The 21,150-nt window shown below is 33.4% G+C and overlaps 1 protein-coding gene across 2 annotated transcripts; it reads left to right on the forward strand.

Annotated features, from left to right (window-relative positions):
- The first annotated feature begins 6,872 nt into the window (after positions 1-6,872).
- Positions 6,873-10,594, forward strand: LOC125204350 (ERAD-associated E3 ubiquitin-protein ligase HRD1B-like). 2 transcript variants are annotated; one of them, XM_048102980.2, is made up of 9 exons: positions 6,873-6,981; positions 7,205-7,241; positions 7,688-8,267; positions 8,388-8,564; positions 8,768-8,917; positions 9,013-9,209; positions 9,419-9,575; positions 9,748-9,985; positions 10,121-10,594. In XM_048102980.2, the coding sequence occupies exons 3-9, from the start codon at positions 7,735-7,737 to the stop codon at positions 10,253-10,255; spliced, it is 1,587 nt and encodes a 528-aa protein (XP_047958937.2). In that variant the 5' UTR covers positions 6,873-6,981; positions 7,205-7,241; positions 7,688-7,734; the 3' UTR covers positions 10,256-10,594. The 2 variants fall into 2 exon arrangements, with proteins under 2 accessions (XP_047958937.2, XP_047958938.2); XM_048102981.2 differs by having other exon boundaries at positions 6,892-6,981; positions 7,723-8,267.
- The last annotated feature ends 10,556 nt before the right edge of the window (positions 10,595-21,150 follow it).

The following is a 21,150-nucleotide window of genomic DNA, read 5'->3' on the forward strand; positions in this document are numbered from 1 at the left end:
TAGCTCCAAAATGAAGGAAACTCGGTCTTGCCACTGGTGCAAGAAGCCGGGGCATCTCAAGAAAGATTGCTTCGCGTGGAAGCGGAAGCAGGCCGCTGATGGTGGAAAGACTGTTAATACAACTGAATGTGGTGAAGAGAGTGAAGAGTCTCTTGCTTTAAATGTCATGGAAAGAAGTGATTGTGGACTCTGGATCATGGATTCAGGGGCTAGTTTCCATATGACCTCAACTCTGAGTTGGTTTGAGGAGATTGCTGAGACAAATGGTTCTGTGATTCTTGGAAACAATCAGGTTTGCTCTGTTCGAGGGATTGGCACAGTGAGGATGAGATTGAATGATGGGAGTGTGAGACTATTCAATGAAGTAAGATACATTCCTGAGGTGAAGAGGAATTTGATCTCATTGGGTGTGCTTGAGAAGAAAGGGTGTATGATTGTTTTTGTAGATGGAAAAATGGTTGTCAGTAGGGGAGGCAAGGCATTATTGCAGGCTGAGAGGAATGGGAGTTTGTATTATATGAAGGCTTCTATTGAAAAGAAGAATTTCAGTGAGATACTCTCTGTGACTGATGATAGCTTCAAAGCCTGGCATGCACGTTTGGGCCACCCAGCTGCTGGCAGTGTTAAGGAACTAGTGAAGATGGGAGTGCTGCGAGGAGTGGGCACAGATGATCAGTCTCCTTGCGAGGAGTGTGTTCTTGGAAAAGCCAAGAAATTGCCCTATCCCAAAGGTAAGCACACTTCCTCAAAACCTTTAGATTATGCCCATACTGATTTGTGGGGACCAGCTCAAGAAAAATCTATTGGAGGGGGGAAGTACTACATGACTGTGGTAGACGATTTCTCTAGAAAAATGTGGTTATACATCCTTAAAGAAAAATCAGAGGCTTTTAGTAAGTTTAAGGAATGGTGCTCTGAAGTTGAGAGGGAAAAAAGGTGTGCGTTGGGTTGTTTGAGAACGGATAATGGCCTTGAATTTCTGTCAAGAGAGTTTGATGTTTTCTGTAAGACCAAAGGGATAAAGAGACATCGAACGGTTCCACTTAATCCCCAACAAAATGGGGTGGCTGAGAGAGCAAACCGAACGATAGTTGAAAGGGTTAGATGTATGCTATTGGCTGCTGGTATGGAGAAAAGATTTTGGGCCGAAGCAGCAGCCACAGCGGTAAAGCTACTCAATAAATGTCCATCTTCAAGTATAGGTGGAAAGACCCCTGATTTTCTATGGTATGGGAGTCATGCAGATTACTCAAAGTTGAAGATTTTTGGATGTAAAGCTTTTGCACACATTAAGCAAGGAAAACTGGAAGCTCGAGCCTTGAAATGTGTCATGCTAGGCTATCAATCAGGAGTGAAAGGGTATAGATTGTGGTGCATTGAGCCAGGAAATGCAAAGATCATCATTAGCAGAGATGTGATTTTTTGGGAGAATGAACTGCCATTCAAGACCAAGGCTGATGTTTCTGTGAATGTTACTTCTGGAGTTGAGGTGGAGCCTCAGGAACAAGAAGTGGAACATCAGGAAGTTAGTGCTAGTGAATCTACTGGTTTGCAGGAGGCTCAGCATGATGCATCAGAGGATCTTAGTGACTATATGCTTGCAAGAGACAGGGTCAGGAGAGTTGTGAAACCCTACTCAAAGTATTCTGACAGTGAGATGCTATACTTTGCTCTATTTGTAGCTGAAGATGTGGATTATGCAGAGCCTTCTTCATACAAGGAAGCTATGCAGTCTAAGGAAAGTGATAAGTGGATGAGGGCTATGATAGAGGAGATAGAATCTCTACTGAAAAATGGAACTTGGGTTCTGGTTGAAAGAGTTCCAGGAAGAAGAGTTGTCACTTGTAAGTGGATATTCAAGAAGAAAATTGAAGGTGGGGAAGCAGATAAAGTCAGGTTTAAGGCCAGACTAGTGGCTAGAGGTTTCACTCAAGAAAAGGGTGTAGACTTCAATGAGGTTTTCTCACCGGTTGTTAAGCACACATCCATTCGAATATTGCTAGCCATAGTGGCTGAAAGGAATTGGGAACTCGAGCAATTAGATGTAAAAACTGCATTTTTACATGGTGACTTGGAAGAGACAATATACATGTCCCAACCCGAAGGTTTCATCAAAGCTGGACAGGAGAATAAAGTATGTCTGTTAAAAAGAAGTTTGTATGGACTCAAGCAGGCAAGTAGGCAATGGCATAGAAAGTTTGATATGCACATGTTACAGAATGGTTTTGTGAGATCCAAATTTGATGAGTGTGTCTATTTTAAGAGTGAAGGTGGAGCTCCTGTAGCATACCTTCTACTCTATGTAGATGATATGTTGATTGCTGGGAAGTGCAAGAAAGTTGTACAGAAAGTTAAAGATGATCTTGGGGTGGTTTTTGATATGAAGGATCTGGGGCCAGCAAGAAGAATTCTTGGCATGACAATAATCAGAGATAGAGAGAAAGGAAGTATTTGGCTGTCACAATCAGATTATGTGTCAAGAGTTCTTGATAAGTTCAAGATGAATAATGTAAAGGAAGTAGGAGTACCAATGGGGCAGCACTACAAGTTGTCTGTTCAGCAGAGTCCCAAGAATACTGCAGAGGAACAGGAGATGCAAAGCATTCCCTATGCTAACATAATTGGGAGTGTGATGTATGCTATGATTAGCACACGCCCGGATATTGCTCAAGCTGTGTCTGTAACTAGCAGGTTCATGATGAATCATGGAAGAGAACATTGGTCTGCACTAAAATGGTTGCTAAAGTACTTAAAGGGAGCTGCTGATGTTGGAATTTTGTTTAGAGTAGGGGTGAGCAAAAAATCCGAAAACCGAATATCCGAACCGATCCAAACCGAAAATTTAAAATTCGGTTCGGTTTGTTCGGTTTTTCGGTTCGGTTCGGTTTTAAGATTTAAAAAATTTCGGTTTTTCGGTTCGGTTCGGTTCGGTCGGAAAAAAAAACCGAATAACCGAATAACCGAATTATATTTAATTGTTTTATATATATATATATATATATATATATATATATATATATATTATTTAATGAAAATAAATATTGAAGCCCTAATTGAAAGTTGAGCATCACGTTTGTGAATCAGTTTCATCCGCCGTTCTCCTCTTTCTCCCTCTAACCCCAAATCCTTCCACCAATCCACCACCAACTCCATCCGTCGTCCGTCGCCTGTCCCCCTCCACCGGCCAACTCCAGCCGGACCCCCCTCCAAGCTGTAGCTTGTCGTCCCTCCAGCTTCGGCCCAACTCAGGGGGTGGGATCTCACGCACCACGCCATCGTCTCCACAGCTCCACGCCGTCGTCTCCACAGCTCCGACTCCTCTACTTACACCTTCAATTGCACCCCTAAACCCACAGCTGCAACTTCCTCCATCCCTCTAATAATTCAACATTTATTTATTATGGAAATATGATTAATTGATAATTAGTTTTTGCCTTTTTGTTTCAAATTCTGTAGAACTTTTGTGAAATGTGGGTTGCATATCTGTATTGTATTGTTGGTTCTGTTCTGTTTTTTTTTCTCCAGATTTTTGGTTTAGATTATGGATATTATCAATGTTATGGTTTGTATTGTTAAAACATTATGTTCTGTTTTTCTTTTTCCAGATTTTCGGTTTAGATTGTTCGGTTTTTCGGTTTTAGGTTTTTTGGTTTTTCGGTTTTTTATATAATTTCGGTTTTTCGGTTTAATTCGGTTTTTTAAGTTCGGTTTTCGGTTTTTCGGTTTTCGGTTTCGGTTCGATTTCAGTTTTAGCCTAAATTCGGTTTTTCGGGTTCGGTTCGGTTTGGGCGAAAAACCGAACCGAAACCCGAATGCACACCCCTAGTTTAGAGGTAGCGAAGGATATGAAGGAGATCCATTAAAAGGTTTCTCTGATTCAGATTTTGCAGGAAATGTAGATAATCGCAGATCTCAATCAGGCTATATTTTCACCCTTTATGGATCAGTCATCAGCTGGAGATCTAGCCTTCAGAGTGTTGTGGCATTATCAACGACTGAAGCAGAATTCATGGCACTAACAGCTGCTGTAAAAGAAAGTGCTTGGTTGAAGGGAATTCTGAATGACTTTGGTGTACAGCAAGACACTGTAGCTATTGGATGTGATAATAGCAGTGCTCTATGTTTGGCAAAACACCAGGTTTATCACGAGAGAAGTAAGCACATTGACGTGCGGATGCATTTTATCAGAGAAAAGATAGAAGAGGGGGAAGTAAAGGTGTTTAAGGTTCATACATCAGAGAACCCTGCTGATATGTTGACAAAACCGCTGCAGAAAGGGAAGCTTGGAGTTTGTATGAATCTGATCAATCTTTGCAAACCAAGTTCAGACAGCAAGTGATCAATCAAGGTGGAGATTTGTTAGATGATTGTCATTGCTGAGCAGAAATGAGAGCTGAATCAGCAGCTCAAGTCAAAGAGGAAGAATTAAGAGAAGAATGACTTGTTCTTTAGCTGTGACAAGCAGTAGCCGTTGGATTAGTTTTGATGCTAAGATTAGATCTGAGCCGTCAGATCAGACTTAGTTTTTCTACTCTTAGTCGATTGCTCTTATTCTTTTTTCCCCAAATTTTGTAATCACACTCACTGATATTGGAATAACAAGATTCACTTTCTCTCACACAAAAATCTAGTTCTCTCTCGTTCTTGATTGTAGATTCAAGCTCAGAAGCTAATAAGAGATATACGAAAAATTCGGTAAATTTGAGTAGATTTAATTTACCAACCTTGCATCAATAATGGATGATTGATTTGACCTGACCAACATTATAAATTTGAATTAACAATCAATTAATTCTGGATTCTTAATCTTAAAATTTTGATTTGTGAACTGTAACCAACATTATAAAAGGCTTAATAGTACCGCGCACGTTGTCTCAATAAGTAGCACAATACATAATGGATCAATCATGGTTTTATTTATTCTATTTCAGTTATTAAGAAGAAATAGTAACAAGTTTGATTTGCCTAGAATTTAGCGTTGTGTATATAGCATATTTCAACATAGAAAGAAAACTTGGGTGGACACAGTTCTACTCAAAACATCGATGACAATAGCTATGAAATGAAATAAGTACTATTAATTATATATAGTATTAATTACGGGATTAGGTATTAAATATATGCTTAATGTTGTATTGCGTGTATCATGTGCACTAGTAGTCCCTAATAAGTCTAGTAATATATTTTCTCATTTTGTGTAACAATGTAGCAATATCTCATTACGATACTATATAATTATACATTCATTCATATTATAAATATCATAAAGTATGTATTTATAAGGTATCTACAATGGGGCGGAGGATAGCCCGGACTTAAATCCTGCCCTATGTTTCGCCACATCATCATTCTATCCTCCTATCATTCCACCTGTAATGGGGCGGACTATAGCCCGCCATATAATCCGCCCTATAATTTTCTATTTTGTATTTAATTATATTTGCAAATATATAAAGCAAAATAAATAAATAAAAAGCACCACAATTAAGGCAAATCCTACATCTATTTATTAAAAAAAAAGTTTCAAAGTTGAAATAAAAAACAAGTGCACTACACATGATGAGGCTAGTCTAAAGCATTCCCAACTTGCGGCGGAGGCCGTCGATCATATCCTGGAGGTATGCGACTTGCCGGGTCGTTCGTCTGCCTGAGGGCGTTGTGCGTGTCCAACAACGTTGTGGTGAAAGTTAAAAAAAAAAAAAAAAAAAAAAAAAAACAAAAACACGTTCTATCGTTCGCGGCATCGTCCGCGTCGTCCACAGTGGGGCGGACGAAACCGTGGACGATACGACGGAGGATGCGTATCGTCCGCGGAGTATATATCGGGCGCAGACGAAGGGGTGGGGAGGATGCATCGTCCAGGCTATCCTCCACCCCATTGTGGATGGCCTAAAAGGAATAAAAGTATCAAGTCATCCGCATCCATGTCTCTTGTGCATCTCTTAACCATCTCATCTCTTCACTATTCATGCGTTTCACTGTACTTTTCACCCCATATATAACTAAGAGACATCACCTGCAATCCTCCATCTCTTAACCATCTCGTCCAGAGCCTTTGTACTAGCGGCAAGGAGCTTAGACATCAATGTATGAGGTGCCGAGTTCGAGCCCTCTTGACCTCAGTTGTAATTTTATCCTTTCTTAGGATTTTTTTTAAAAAAAAAAAAAAAAACCATCTCATCCCTTAACTATTCATTCAATTTCATTTTTTATTTTTCTTTCCAACAAATTCAATTAATAAAAACACATTTCATTAAATAAAATAAAATTACAATTTAAAATCCCCCCCCCCCCCAAAAAAATGACCGTTGAACGATAATATTACCTTTTAACATTTTGTAAATTTTGTTTTTTTTCATATTTTGGAAAATTGATTTTTTTATAAAAAAAATGTAATTATGACGTCATAAGTACGACGCTCACTCGCGGGCGGCGAGTGGACGTCACGCGTAGCGCCAACGTGTTCTTCCGCGTGAGACGCGCGACGAGCCGAAGACGAGATCGGAACGAGATGGAGTGTTGCATCGCTGTCTCGATCTCATCGAGACAGCGATGAGATGCGCTGCGGATGCCCTCCTAGGGATTAGGGAGTAGCATTTAGTTAACGGGGGGGTTTTCTTCAAAGAAAATTAAAGACTATAATTTGTCCCTAGGGAGTAGCATTTAGTTAACGGGGGGGTTTTCTTCAAAGAAAATTAAAGACTATAATTTGACCCATTGTTGTAAAAAGGCAGAGCCCATTGGGCCTACATCTCCTGTTCCAGTCTCCCAGATTGGAAGCTACATCTGCTGACATGGCAGGTTAATTTTCTAGCCAATACATAAGTGACACGTAACATGTAACACCTCACCTCAATTGTCGCCCAACCCCGCGAAACCTGTCAAATGATCGTTCAGCTTTAAATTTCATGTAAATTTTAGCAATAGACAATAGATCAATTTCTGTAAATCGGCCAAGTTTTTTGGGATTTCTTCTTCAAAGTGAGTGCCTTTTGATTTCATGTTCTCCATGCTAATTCCTCCCCCAATATTTTCACTTTCGTTTCTGCCAAGAATTTGGCCATACAACTTTGGTAAATTCGTCAGAAATGAGTTTTGCCGTTCAGCGTTTGATGCGATTTTCGAATGGAACTTCGATTATTATGTTTCGTTGTATGTTCTTATCGCTTTGCTAATTGATTCTCCCCTCATTTTTTGGCTCCAGTTAGGAAATTGGAATTGCTGGACTTTTTCCTGTAAAGGTAAAAAAAACTAGGCTTCTATTGAGTTCGTATGATTCTGACTACACATATTATGGAGTTATCCAACATTTTACGTGTTTCAAGAATTATTCGCCTAAAAAATCTTGTATTGATTTCATTTTGACATTGATTCCATCCAACATTTTAAAATTGCGTTGCAAAGTCAATATATTGTGTAGAAAATGCTTGGCATTACAAGCGAGAATGAAACATGCTTCAGGAATAATGAGGTTTGGTAGTACTATTGTCTTAAGGAATGGTATATGTCTGATAATTGGTTTCTTCCTTTTGGTGGTTATTGTGAGAGAATTTTAAAGGACAATATATGATTCTACACTTTCAAGACATTGTAGACTTAGGTTTGAGAATCTGCTTAATATGCAATTTGACAAACGGTCAGTGGAACCTTCCTACCAATCAACCTAACCTGCGTTTCTTTCTGGCAGATTTTGACTATTGATTTGGCATTTTTTATGAATAGAGTCTAACTGAAATGATGAAGCTGCAAACTTATGCTGGGTTCAGTGTGGTAGCTGCATTGGCTATTATTTACCATGCCTTTGATAGCAGAGGCCAATTTTATCCTGCAATGGTTTACTTGTCGACCTCAAAGATCAGTCTAGTGCTTCTTCTGAATATGGGATTGGTTTTTATGTGCATCCTGTGGCAATTGACCAAGAAACTCTTCCTTGGTTCACTCCGTGAAGCAGAGGTCGAGAGGCTGAATGAGCAGTCATGGCGGGAGGTCATGGAAATATTGTTTGCAATAACTATTTTTAGACAAGATTTTTCAGTTACATTTCTTGCAATGGTTACAGCCTTGCTTCTGATTAAATCGTTGCATTGGTTGGCCCAAAAGAGGGTGGAATACATAGAAACAACTCCAATGGTTCCAAAGCTATCTCATGTGCGCATTGTATCTTTCATGGTGTTCCTACTCCTTATTGATGGCATCTTTCTGTATGACTCAGTTGATCATTTATTAGAAACCAGACAAGCTTCAGTTGCACTGTTCTTTTCATTTGAGTAAGTCTTGATTCTTATGGTTTGGTTTCTTTTGTTAATCATATTTCTGAACTTCCATCTAGAAAAAATTGTTTGAAATAGGGAATTTACAAGTGTTCTGCAAACGTTTTTTCCTTTCAGATACATTATACTGGCTACAACAACCCTCTCAACCTTCGTGAAGTATGTGTTCCATGTCAGTGACATGCTTATGGAAGGACAATGGGAAAAGAAGGCTGTCTGCACATTTTACTTGGAGCTTATCCGAGACTTGCTGCACTTGACTCTATGCATGTGTTTCTTCCTCATCATCTTTTTGTAAGCAACCTGTTCGGCTTAATTCTTTCATTCTGCTCCAATTTGGGTATTGCTATGTATAATTTTCATGAAAAGATGGTTAAAACACAATTATCCTTCTCATCTGATTCTTCAGTACCCGCTCTCATTCCATGTACATAAAGTGCATGAATCCCGGCTCCTCACTGAGTGTCTAAATCTGATTGTTCCTTTATGTCCTTTAGGAACTATGGTGTGCCTCTTCACTTGATCCGCGAGCTGTACGAGACATTCCGCAACTTTAGAATCCGTGTGGCTGATTATATACGTTACCGGAGGGTCACTTCGAATATGAATGATCGTTTCCCAGACGCAAGCCCTGAAGAACTCAGTGTGTAAGTTGATTTTGGCATGTGCGTTTTTCAATTTTCATATTTAATAGCTGCCAGCAACTCTAATTCTAATTTCTTACAATTTCGTACACACGCAGAAATGACGCAACCTGCATTATATGTCGAGAGGAGATGACTGCAGCCAAAAAACTTGTATGTGGACATCTTTTCCATGTGAACTGCCTCAGATCATGGTTGGAAAGACAAAACACATGCCCTACATGCAGGGCTCTTGTTATACCACCTGAGCACGGGACATCTACGAGTTCAACAATGATAAATAGCCTGCAGCAAGGTATGGTGTTCTGTCAGTGATATCAATTCTCGAATCATTTGTTGCTAGAGGCATGTTAGTGTCATTGAGCTTAAATTTCCTTGGAGCACTTGTACTTTTCCTCTGTAATGTGGAACTTAACTTCATATCGTGGCTTCTCTGCTATGCATTGAGAATCGTATTGACATACATGTTCCATAGTTCATTTTGTTAACACTGTTTTGGGACAGGAACTGGTACGGCTGGTACTTCTACACAAGGATCTAGTGGTGATGGTGTGGCAAATGATAATGTCAGTCAACATCAGATTAGACTCCAAGCAGCAGCAGCTGCCGCCTCCTTATATGAAAAATCTTTTGTTTATCCTTCTCCAAATGCTCTAATGCGGTATTGACCTTTCTAGCATTTATTATTCACTTATTTTCCTTAGCAACGTATTTCACTGTGTTAATGTAGTTTTCTATTTGCATAGTTCTTGTTAAAAATTTTGAAAACATCGTTTTTTGTTCCTTTTCAACTGAGAGGGGAGATACTAATAAGGCAGCATATAAACATACAGATCACCTGGATTGGCCTCACCTGCGCAAGTATTTCAACATTCGATAATGGCAAGAGATGGTAGGGAGGGTGCTGCTAGTGAAGTGACTGAACAGTTTTCCGAAACAACCTTAAATCAGTTCCCACATTATGCTATGGCTCCGAATCAGTTCCCACATTTCAACTCGGGATTTGGAGATGGGAGTTCATCAGAGTCTCAACTTGATTTGCAAAGGAAGCTAATCGAGCACCAGATTGAGGTACTTTCATTTGACTGCTCTACTGCATCACAATATTGTTTTACACATCTGAAGGTTTTAAAATTGCTTCCTGCTACAAACTAGCTTAAGGGCGCACTAACAGAAACATCTCTCTTTCTCTAACTCTTTGTACAGTTTCTGCAAAACCAGCTCCAGCTGCTAAGAACTTCAAATAGGGAGAAAATGAAGGATGGGGGGACTTCATTTGATATCAAAGGGAAATCGGTATCATCACCATCTTCGCCTGTGATTGACTCTGGTGAGACCTAAATGGTAGGATCTGTGAATCTATTACACTCCACTAGGAGGCATTATAAGAGAATGGAGATGGATAGTTTCAAGATTAGCATTTCTCATGCTAACTGCTGCATCTCCATGAAAGAATTTTTAATTTTACAGCCCGTTGCTCCTCAAGAAGGAAGCTCTTATACAAGTCATGCACATAATGTAACATATGAACATTTGAGGTAATCTTCCAAGTTCAAAGTATGGAGAAATACTGCAGATGACAATGCATGTTTTTTCAGTTTTTGGATGGTGAAGAATGTATGATGAATGAATGCAGATTTGGGTTTGAATTTTAGATGCAAATTTTATTTTTTTTTCCAAGTGAGCTAATTTTAACTTCAAATGCAGTTATTTTATGTTAATGCAATTGTTCTTGAGTTCTAGCAATATTTTTTATTTTAATCCACGCTATTAGTTTATTTTTAAAGGGTGTGACAACTTATGCCGAATGGGCTCAACCCATCATGTAATATATGGGCCTAGTTGGGCCCACGTAAGTGGTCTCATTGATTGGACGTTTAATAGATCTTAGATACTGAGGTTGATTACTAGATTCTTGGTCCCATCGCTGTGTTCAGACTTTTAATTTTGATTAAATATTATGACTTGAATTATTTCAAATGTATTTTCACTCGTCAAAATGAAATAATAATGTTCATCGCTGCCTTGCTACTTTCAATTTTTATCAAACAAATATTCTTATTTCTATAAATATTTTTTTTAAAAATAACAAATACTAACAAGAACCTTAATAGGAATAAATTATTCTAGCTGTTGACCTTAGTAGCACATATATGTCGTTGTTATACAGTCAAACGCATTCAAGTCTCTTTTTACTACTGTATCTGATAACTGATAAGTATGATCATCCTTTTTTCTGAATATTTACTTTTGTGACGTTTTTGTCTTCGTTTATCTATATGAAATTAGTTTATATTAATAGTCTACATGTTAAAATATGGTAAAGAATTTACTGCATATACCACGTATTATAAAAATAATAAATGGCAGAATCATGAAATTCGAGTTCTAATTGTCTGGATAAATAAATTATACTAATACCCTATTATTCTAAAATATATTTTGGATTTTCCAAACAAGGAAATTGTGAATAACTAATGCCTTCGACCTGATCGAGATTGTCTTCTTTCATTTGTACTCTTTTTATATATGTGATGTACATGAATACGTCAAGATGGGAGACAAGAACCGAAATCCACCCACTAAATATAGTTGAATTTTGTAAATATTAAATTGATAAAATTGTTTATTGCTTTGCTTACACACATGTAGTACTTATATTATCAAAAAAGTTTGGAAAGTAGTATATAACCATATTTTTAAAAATATTGGAATCCTTAAGAATTAATACTTTTTTTATTTTTCTTAATTTGTAATTATATCAACCTTTAATTGGAATAGCGCAATAAAATGAACCCGCTTATACATTTTAAAGTAACTTTACATTTTTATAGGATCAACACCATTTTAAATCTTAAAGTATACCTATTTTATTAAAAATATATATGAAAAGTATTTAATTACATCATAAACTATTTATTTAATCAAAAATACCATGTGTTTATGTTTTGGCCTTCTAAATTTTAAAACAACTTATCGACTATTACTATGTACTTTTTTTTATAATTAAAGATATTTTAGTAAAATTGTGTGATATTTATATTTTTTGAGTGACTCAAATTCTAACTCATTAATTTATAATAAAGAATTATAGTAGGAGTACATAGTAACTCAGTTTTCCTCTAATTCTATTTGAGATGGGAATTTGTATATGTGGAGCTTATTTATGGCAAAATTTATTCTCTTTCTCCAGCATGATTGTCAATGATCAATATTACTGTCCTAGTCAACAAAAGATAGACTAATTTTATCATTTTTGAGTGTTCACTAAAATTAAACAAATTCTAAATATGAAAAAATTTAAATAAATATTAATCCTCCACATCATTTTTAATATGATTCAACAATTCACTAACACTACTTTCACAATTTAATCAATCTATCTCTTATTTTACTATAATTATTAAAATTCGTGTCATTCACAATTTACAATTCGAGTAATAGTAGTATTATTTACAATTTACATTTTTTGAGTGACTCAAATTCAAAACTCATTTATATAATAAATAATTATACTCCCTCCGTCCACAGTAGTAGTGTCATTTCATTTTCTATACTCATTTTGGAAAAATAATAGTAGAAATAAATAGTTAAAGTGAAGAAAGAGTAAAGTAAGAGAAAAATACTTTAGAAAAAAGTCTTATCTACATTATTATGTATCTTTTTTACTTTTTTTTAATTTTAACTATTTATTATTATTTTCTCAAAACGAGCATATAAAATGAAATGACTCTACTACTATTGAACGGAGGGAGTACTTACTAACTTTGTTTTCCTCTCATTCTATTTGAGATGGGAATTTATATATGTGGAGCATGGTCAAATTTATTCTCTTTCTCAAGCATGATTGTCAATAATCAATATTACTATCCCCGTCTACATAAGAGATTAACTTTATCATTTTATTCACTAAAATTAGATTAATTCTAAATACGATAATTTTAAAATAAGTACTAGCCATTTACATCATTTTAAATATGATTCCATAATTCACTGACACTATTTTTCTCATTTTATTTCTTTTTATCTCTTAATATTTTATTTATTAATTATTAAAATTTGTATTATTTCCAATTTTGTTTATCTATTGTTGATGGGTAATAGCATGATTTGTAAGTAGATGATGAAGATGCCTCACCGCTCATGGGGCCCACGCATCAAGTTTGTAAAATCTTAAAAACTGGACACATTTACCAAAGAAAGTGACTATAGATAGTGGGCCCATACCCCATGCAGGGGCCCACTTCTCTCAAACAAATAATACTACTATTATCAATTTTAAAGTCACAAAAAATCTAAGAATGATTAAAACTTAATTGTCGAGCAATTTAATACTATTCCTGAACAAGAATTTAATATTGTGATACGGCATCCACCTTTTTATTCCAAGAACTAGATAATATTATTAAAAATAAAATTTGTGCTATTTAACCCATATTATCATCTGCATCTCTCTAATATTTCAAAGATACTTTTTTCCTTTCTTCGCTATTCATTTCTCTAGCTTTTAATACCAGTCTATTACTATCGTTTTATTAATTGAGAATATATTCTTATTATAGCTTATAATATGACCAAATATCATTTCCTGATATCACCGTTACTGTAACACATACTGACATACCTATCAGTTTTATTTATTTAAAAATTACACGTGTCATTTAAATTAATACCTAATATTTTAACTTTTTTTTTCATTTTTGGATACGCCTTTTATGTACTCCCCTCGTCCCATATAATTTGTCCCATTTCACTTTTAACATTTTTGACAGTGGACCTCATATTTCACTAACTCATTCATACTCATATTTTATTATAAAACTAATAGTTTAAAAGTAGGACTCACGTCCCACCACTAACTTTTTCAACTCACTTTCGTTAGATTTCTTAAAACCCGTGCCGGATCAAAGTGTCCCAAATTATATGGGACGAAGGAAGTACTTAATGCGAGTATTTGATTTGAAACTTTATATAGTATACTGTCCGTTACATGAAATCTTGTTGCTCTGTTGATTTGAATTCAAATTATTCGATGGTATTAATTAAAGGGTAGAAAATGTCATACAGAATTAAGTATCTTCAAAAGGAATGGAGTGTAGCATAAATATTTGCCAAGCTTAGCTACTTATCAAATTGATTGAATGATATAGCTGAATTATATATTTTGTCAGTTCTCTGATTTTTAATCAATAGAAATATCTATATAGAATAAGATTGTGAATTGGGACATGTAAAACAGGTAAAATTTCATAATTTTCACAAGTCTTTCAGAACACATCCAATTAGCAATTCCACAAATTCTGGTTCGTTGATTTCGCAATTATTTATTCCATTACATTAAAAGTTAAAAAATTAAAGTCAATAATTTAAAGTTTGCAAACAGAGAATAATTAAAGCAAGCATGATAGAGTTTGATTGATGCATCGCACTTGTACAGTAATTGAAAAGTGATATACTATGATATTCATCTCAATGTCAAACCTTATTTGGTAATATTGAAAGAAACCTTATTTTGTGATTATCGTTTCGAAATTGTAATTTTATTATTTTTTTACTTTTAAATTATTTTGGTATTATTACTATATTGATTTGGCTCGAAGTTACTAAAAAAGATGGGGAGTGGAGGCTACGTTGGAATCAAAAACACCAATAAACAAACACACCCTTATAATATGAATATTGTCTCAAAAAGATAAAATAATTGGACTGTGGAAGCACATTTTACTCATAATAGCTACACTATTACCTAACATTCTCATCGCATTCACTAATAATAGCTTTCACCTTCACTATAAATAACATGATGATTACTCTTTCCTGTCTTCAAATAAGTACTTCTATATTAAAATAAATTTTGTTTTTTGAATAAATTTCTTTTTTGAATTCTTCAAAAAATACTACTTTTAATCCGACTGTACCCTTATTCTCGATTCTTTCACGTGTTATTCTTGTAATAGTATAATTCTTTGTGTGCCTATGTTATTCGTGATATTTTTTTTTAATTAAGTAATTATTAGCCATTTATTCCGTGCATGGTTAAGCGAAACACCTAACAAAAACACCGTACTAATTAAATTACTCCTTGTTTTATCGTCATTTATTTGTTTTTTTTTTTTATCTAACAAGAGCTATACAACTATTTTTGGAAATATACTTAGCTTCCAGCAAGAAATTAAAAAATATCTAAATAAAAGAAAAAAAAATTAAGGCTTAAAAACAACTGTTTTGACCATCAATAAAAAGACAAATCCCACTTCAACACGTTAAGCATAATTTGAAATTACCACCTTCTTTTCTTCAATTATAATGACTCATAATTTATTCATTCCACAGCAAGTTACATACTAACCACATTTCACTAATAGGTAACCTCCTCGTCTTATTCAGAAGATTTAATTTCTTTTGAATAGGAATGTTAAGAAAAGCGTGTTTGAACTTTTAAGTATCGAAATTCTAATTAAAAGTATAAAGTGTATTGCTCCAAATATACTTTTAGAAAGATAGAAAAGTCAAAGTCTATTACAAAATTACTAACACAACTAAACACTTAAAATGGATAACTCAAACAAAAGTTAAACGTTGGAGTATTTTCCAATTAGTGATATATATTTCCAAAATATAATACTCATGTGAATAGGAAAAAAAATTAAGAAATGGCATAAATACATTTGAGAATATTTTGAGAAATATGTGGTGTGTTGTCCATACAACCACTAATTATAAGATTTTGATTGAGCTTTAGCAACCTTTAAAGAGGTTAATGTATCTAAAAATGACTACTTTTATTATGTTCCCACCTCTCATGATTTGATGTGATTTTTGGGGCCTGTGAATATATAGCTTTTATATGCTATCTTATCCCACAAAATGATAGATACAAATCATATCATACGTGTCTAGGTAAAGAAATGTATGTTATATGTTTGCAAACTTAGATCTGACAATAATAACAATACCCACAAATATGTAAAAAATTAAATATATCATTGTTATGATTGGTATAGCTTATGGATATAGTTATAATTGATGGTAAAGTTCCCTAAGATTAAGGACCATTTTTTTATTTTTTCCAAAACTTGATTTTGCTGCAAGTCAATTTTCTCTTTAATTTGTTGGCATATACTTATAATTTTGTTACACTTTGTAGCAAAATACTAGTACTCCATATTGTAGGGGTTCAAAATCAGTATTAGGCTTAGGTTTTTGTTTTAAATTTTTATTCTTGTTTAGAGTATACTTTAAAAAATATGCCCACAGCTTACAAACCTGAAACCACTCAAAAGTTAGATTTTAGAAAGTGGATTTGTCAGCTTAGGCGGTCACTTTATTTAGTACTCCTATACTACAATAATCGGTAAATAATTAGTACTATAATCGGTATATAATTAGTACAATAATCAACATTTAATTTTGAATATAAATAGTAGGAGTAAAAAAATATATATACTGTATATCAATTTGATAAATAAGTAGTAAAAGACAATTTAACTGTGATCGATCAATTCTTATGTTTAGCACTTAAACCATTTTTTGTATATAATTAAGAAAAACTGGTATAATGTTTTACTTTCAATTTAAGTCATTATTCAGAACATTGCACAATAAATATAAAATTAATAAATTTACAATGAAATTTAATGCATAAAAATAGATTATTATTATTATTATTATTATTATTATTATTATTATTTTTATGTATTTGAACTCAGATATTGTGTTTATGCAATAAGGAGATACATAGTAAATAAATATGATCCAACGTACTCACAATCTTTAGGGTTCCCACTCCAATATATATACATATAAATTGTGTAAAAACATTTAATGTGTATATAATAATAATTGCAATAAAGTGGCTAATAAAATTAACGGAAATATCAACCTACCTGCAGACTGCACCAACCTTTTGTAAAAGATTTAAATGAACATAAATCTAGTTTTCTTTCATAAAATTCACACAAAAAAATTTGAAACCAAATTAACTAAGAGCAACTCGGAAGGAAAGAGGTAAATGAAAAGACAAAGAAAAATAATTACTACTGTTCTACTTATATTTATATTTTCTTAAATTTAATATGTAATAGAATAAAATAATACTATTTTTATATATATTTTTTCTTAAATTTTGTACTAATAGAATAAAATATGAGCAATTAATGATTCCAATATGCTCCATGGCCGAACTTGATAAGTGCTTAATCCACTATCTATATCTAATTAGATTGTGAATGTATGCACTTTGGGATTTGCCGTGTGTAGAAAATCGACGACTAAAGAATACTCCCTCCGTCCCACCTTCCCACATTGGAGTCACTTATTGTTATGGCTCAGATTTTCAGAAAGAGTTAAAGTGTATAATAAATGAAGTGAGATGGTGGTGTGTGTAATAATTGAAGTGAGATGATAGAGTGTCTAATAAATGAAGTGAGATGCTGGAGTTGGTTGAAGGTGGGTCCCTTTTGACTTTTGATTTTTGTTTTGATTTATTTTAATGTAGATAATGACATTTTTATGTAATTTTTGTATGACCAAATATGGAAAATTCTAAAAGTGACTCTTAAACTGGATGAACTTTTATGGCAAAAAATGACTCTTAATCTGAGACGAAAGGAGTAATAAATTTAATACTACTAAAGTTTAGTTTTCCAAGTATATGACTTTACACACTCATCTAACGCACAAATGAATTTAATAAAAACAGCTTGTAAAATAAATTCGTCACATCTTGCAACAGAAGAGAACTTATTAGGCTGACGGCAATGTGCAATTAATTTTTAGCAAAACTTTGTCCAGACTAAAGGTACAATTCAATTTAGCAGTTCAAATAAGTAAATGCCATATCTACATATACTATGTATTATTGTTAAATGAATTTTCTCCCTTATTTTGTGGTTAAAAACATTAAATGCTATTGTCTTTAGGTCTATACTATAAAGTTCTATGATTCAATTTCAAATTCACCGTTCGACCATTCCTCCACCCCCACCCCTAAGTAAGAAAAAAAAAATGATGATATGAATATCAGATTATGAATTAGTATGATAATTGTATTAAATCCATTTTATTTGTAGGTATATGGTATGATTCTATAGAATTATGTCTGCAATAACTTAGAAATCATGATTTTTGTATAATATAAATGATTTTTTCATCATAATGTTACTAGTGATATTATAAATCACAAAATATATTAACACTATATTGAAATCTATATTATTTGTGTGGGAGTCTTGTGTAAGACAATAATCTCACGATGAGACAGGTTATGACCTGGACTTATTCATATCCAAATATTCAACAATTGTATAGAGCCAATAATGAAATAGCAAGTTGATTTTGAATCTAACTATTGACACACTCATCCTTTAATAAAAAAATATCGTATAAATATTTATTATTATATAATCTGTATATCTAAAGCTTAACAAATAGTAATATTAATGCAAGCTTTTGTTGAATTTCTTGATTTAAATTCGGCCTGGAATTGTTTAAAGAAAATAAAATTACTACTTTTACTATATAAGGAATTTAAAAATAATAATTGTATGATTAAAAAATATATATCTGTGCACATGCGTGGATCCACCAACATGTCCTAGTTCAATACTCACCAAAATAAATACTCCTACAAATTAATAAAAAAATGATATGGAAAGTAAATGATATTCCCATTTAATGCGTTTGGGAATACAAAGTTGGTCGATGAGGGGGGCCCATTTATGGATTTCATTGATCCACATTTTGAGATTGGCTGACATGGACCAGCTTCATTTACTTCTTTCATTGTGTATCAAAAATAATTTGCAAGTAAGCAATTCTTATTTTGTAGCAATCCTTTTGCAACTTAGTTTGTAACTTGTATACACTAAGTAGCCTCATCAAGGCCAAAATATACCATCAAAAAACCGTAAAAAGCTATAATTAATAGGGAGCATTAATAGGAAATGAATGCGACTTAATAATGGTAATTAAAAATAGTATCATAGGTCAAATCCCAAATTAAGATGACCTCACCACGTGTAAGTGCGACATCCAATCATATTAATACATGTTTTAAGGCTTATTTTTTTCAAAAAGAATGAATCAGCCAATCAGATGTGACCAGGAGTGGGCGGTCCCATTATGGTAATTAAACCCCAAACGCGGTGGCAAATAGTCCACATCAGAATACCCTCAACCTTAAAAAGTTACAGAAAATAAAGAAAGACTAAAAGGAATCAGCAAACCCTAACCCACAAGTGTCAGCTCGTGGGGCCCACCCCCCCGCGATACAGCATGACGATTAGCCAATCAGAAAGTGCTAACTAAAAATGGCTAATTAAGATCATAGAATAATTGCTAATTACTTACTAATCTCAAGAATCAAGATTGACAACTAGCTAGCTGCGAGAGATGGCAAGTTGCTTTTGTTTGTTAAAGTCAATGTTTTAAAAATCGGACCGGCCGACGAACCGGCGTCGTTACTGGTTCACTGGTTTAACCGGTTCACTGGTCGAACCACTGGTCGAACCGGAATATTATTATAAACATATATAATTAAATATATAATATATAAAATATATATTAAATAATGAATGATAAATGTAATTAATAATTTATTACTAAAACACATTTAACATTATGTATACTTATATAAAAATATATTACACAAAGAATAGTAGTAAAATATATTGAATATTAAATTTATACGAATATTTTTTATAGTAAAATATATTTTAAATATACTAAAATTTTGTTGATATTTTATGATGAAAACAAATAAAGTTCATTTTTTTTCAAAATATGTTTTATTTGACGCAATAATATAACATATATATAAAATGTAAATGCATACTATATACATTAAGATTCAATAAATAACAAAATGCAATTAATAATATATAAAAATATTAAACCTTATGTATAACTGATTATATAAATAATATTAAAATTTAGTGAGTGCTAAATATAGTTATAGATAATATAATTAATAATTATTTATTAAATTTGGATTATAAGTTAGTGTAAATAAAAATTTATCATGTTTAATATATAAATTTAGTTAATGTTCATGTCATATCACTCAATGCATTGTGGTGGAGTGGTAAAGGTGTTACTAATTTGACAAGAGGTCTTGGGTTCAAGCCTCTTTGACAACAAAATTTTAAGCATTTTTAGTGAAAACCGGTTTCCGGTTCGCGGTTCAACCAGTCCAACCGGCCGGTTTCACTGGTTCAAGGCGGCTCAATGTGGAGGCGGTTTATATGAGCAAACCGGACCGGACTACTTACCAGTTCGCGGTCGAACCGATCGAACCGGCCGGTCCGGTCCGGTTTTTAAAACACTGGTTAAAGTCGGCAGATGCATCATATTTTATATGTATGTCGTAATAATAGAATTAATACCCTTTATTATTTTATTACTGATATTCTTTTTGTTTAATACTCCTATTATATGATTTTTGTAGTAATCAAGAGATAATTTTGATTCCTACAAAAAATGAGGACTTCAAATAATCGGCCGTTGATTAAGTATAGAACTGATATTTGATTGATTTTTAAGCCAGCCAACAAATGCTCACAATCCAAATACCACAAAATGAGATCAGACTTTAACTATTGGTGGTCCAACCACCTACTTTTTTTAAATCTGCAATTTCATGAATTTATGTAAAATGTAAAATTTCTATATTTTAAAATAGAAGATTAAAATTTTAAAAATTATAATGCTAAAATTGGAAAATACACAATCGAAATTTCTACTTAAATTTTTATCGACAACCCTTTCTATCGAATCCATTAATATCCAATGATCTCCAAAATTCTATTGATGTTCATCGAGGGGAATAATTATGTCTTCATTTTTTAATTTAATTTAATTTAATTTTACTAAATCAATATAGAGATTGTGAAATTTTTCATAATTAGCTATTAATCGTGGAATAAATAAAGGATGAATATACAAAATAGGAAAACAATAAAGAAAATAAAATATAGTACAAAATATAAAAAATAAAAAAATGTACGGTCTAGACCACAAATCATGCCACATACGGTTCTTCTACTTTTAGCCTTTGAATTTATAATTTTCAATTTATTAGTATTACGACTTTATAGAGAAAGAAATGATATGTTATTACTTATATAGTTATATGAGCATCGAAACCACAGCTAGTGTTGTTTGTTTTTGTTACAATTTTCTTTGACCATTTGTTTGTTGTTTAAGCATCATCCGTTAAAGAATATTATTGACATTTT

The sequence above is a fragment of the Salvia hispanica genome, chromosome 6 (genome assembly GCF_029641045.1).
Source record: "Salvia hispanica isolate PSC_SH4W2 chromosome 6, Shi_PSC_v1, whole genome shotgun sequence".
In the NCBI taxonomy this organism is placed as follows: Eukaryota; Viridiplantae; Streptophyta; class Magnoliopsida; order Lamiales; family Lamiaceae; genus Salvia; species Salvia hispanica.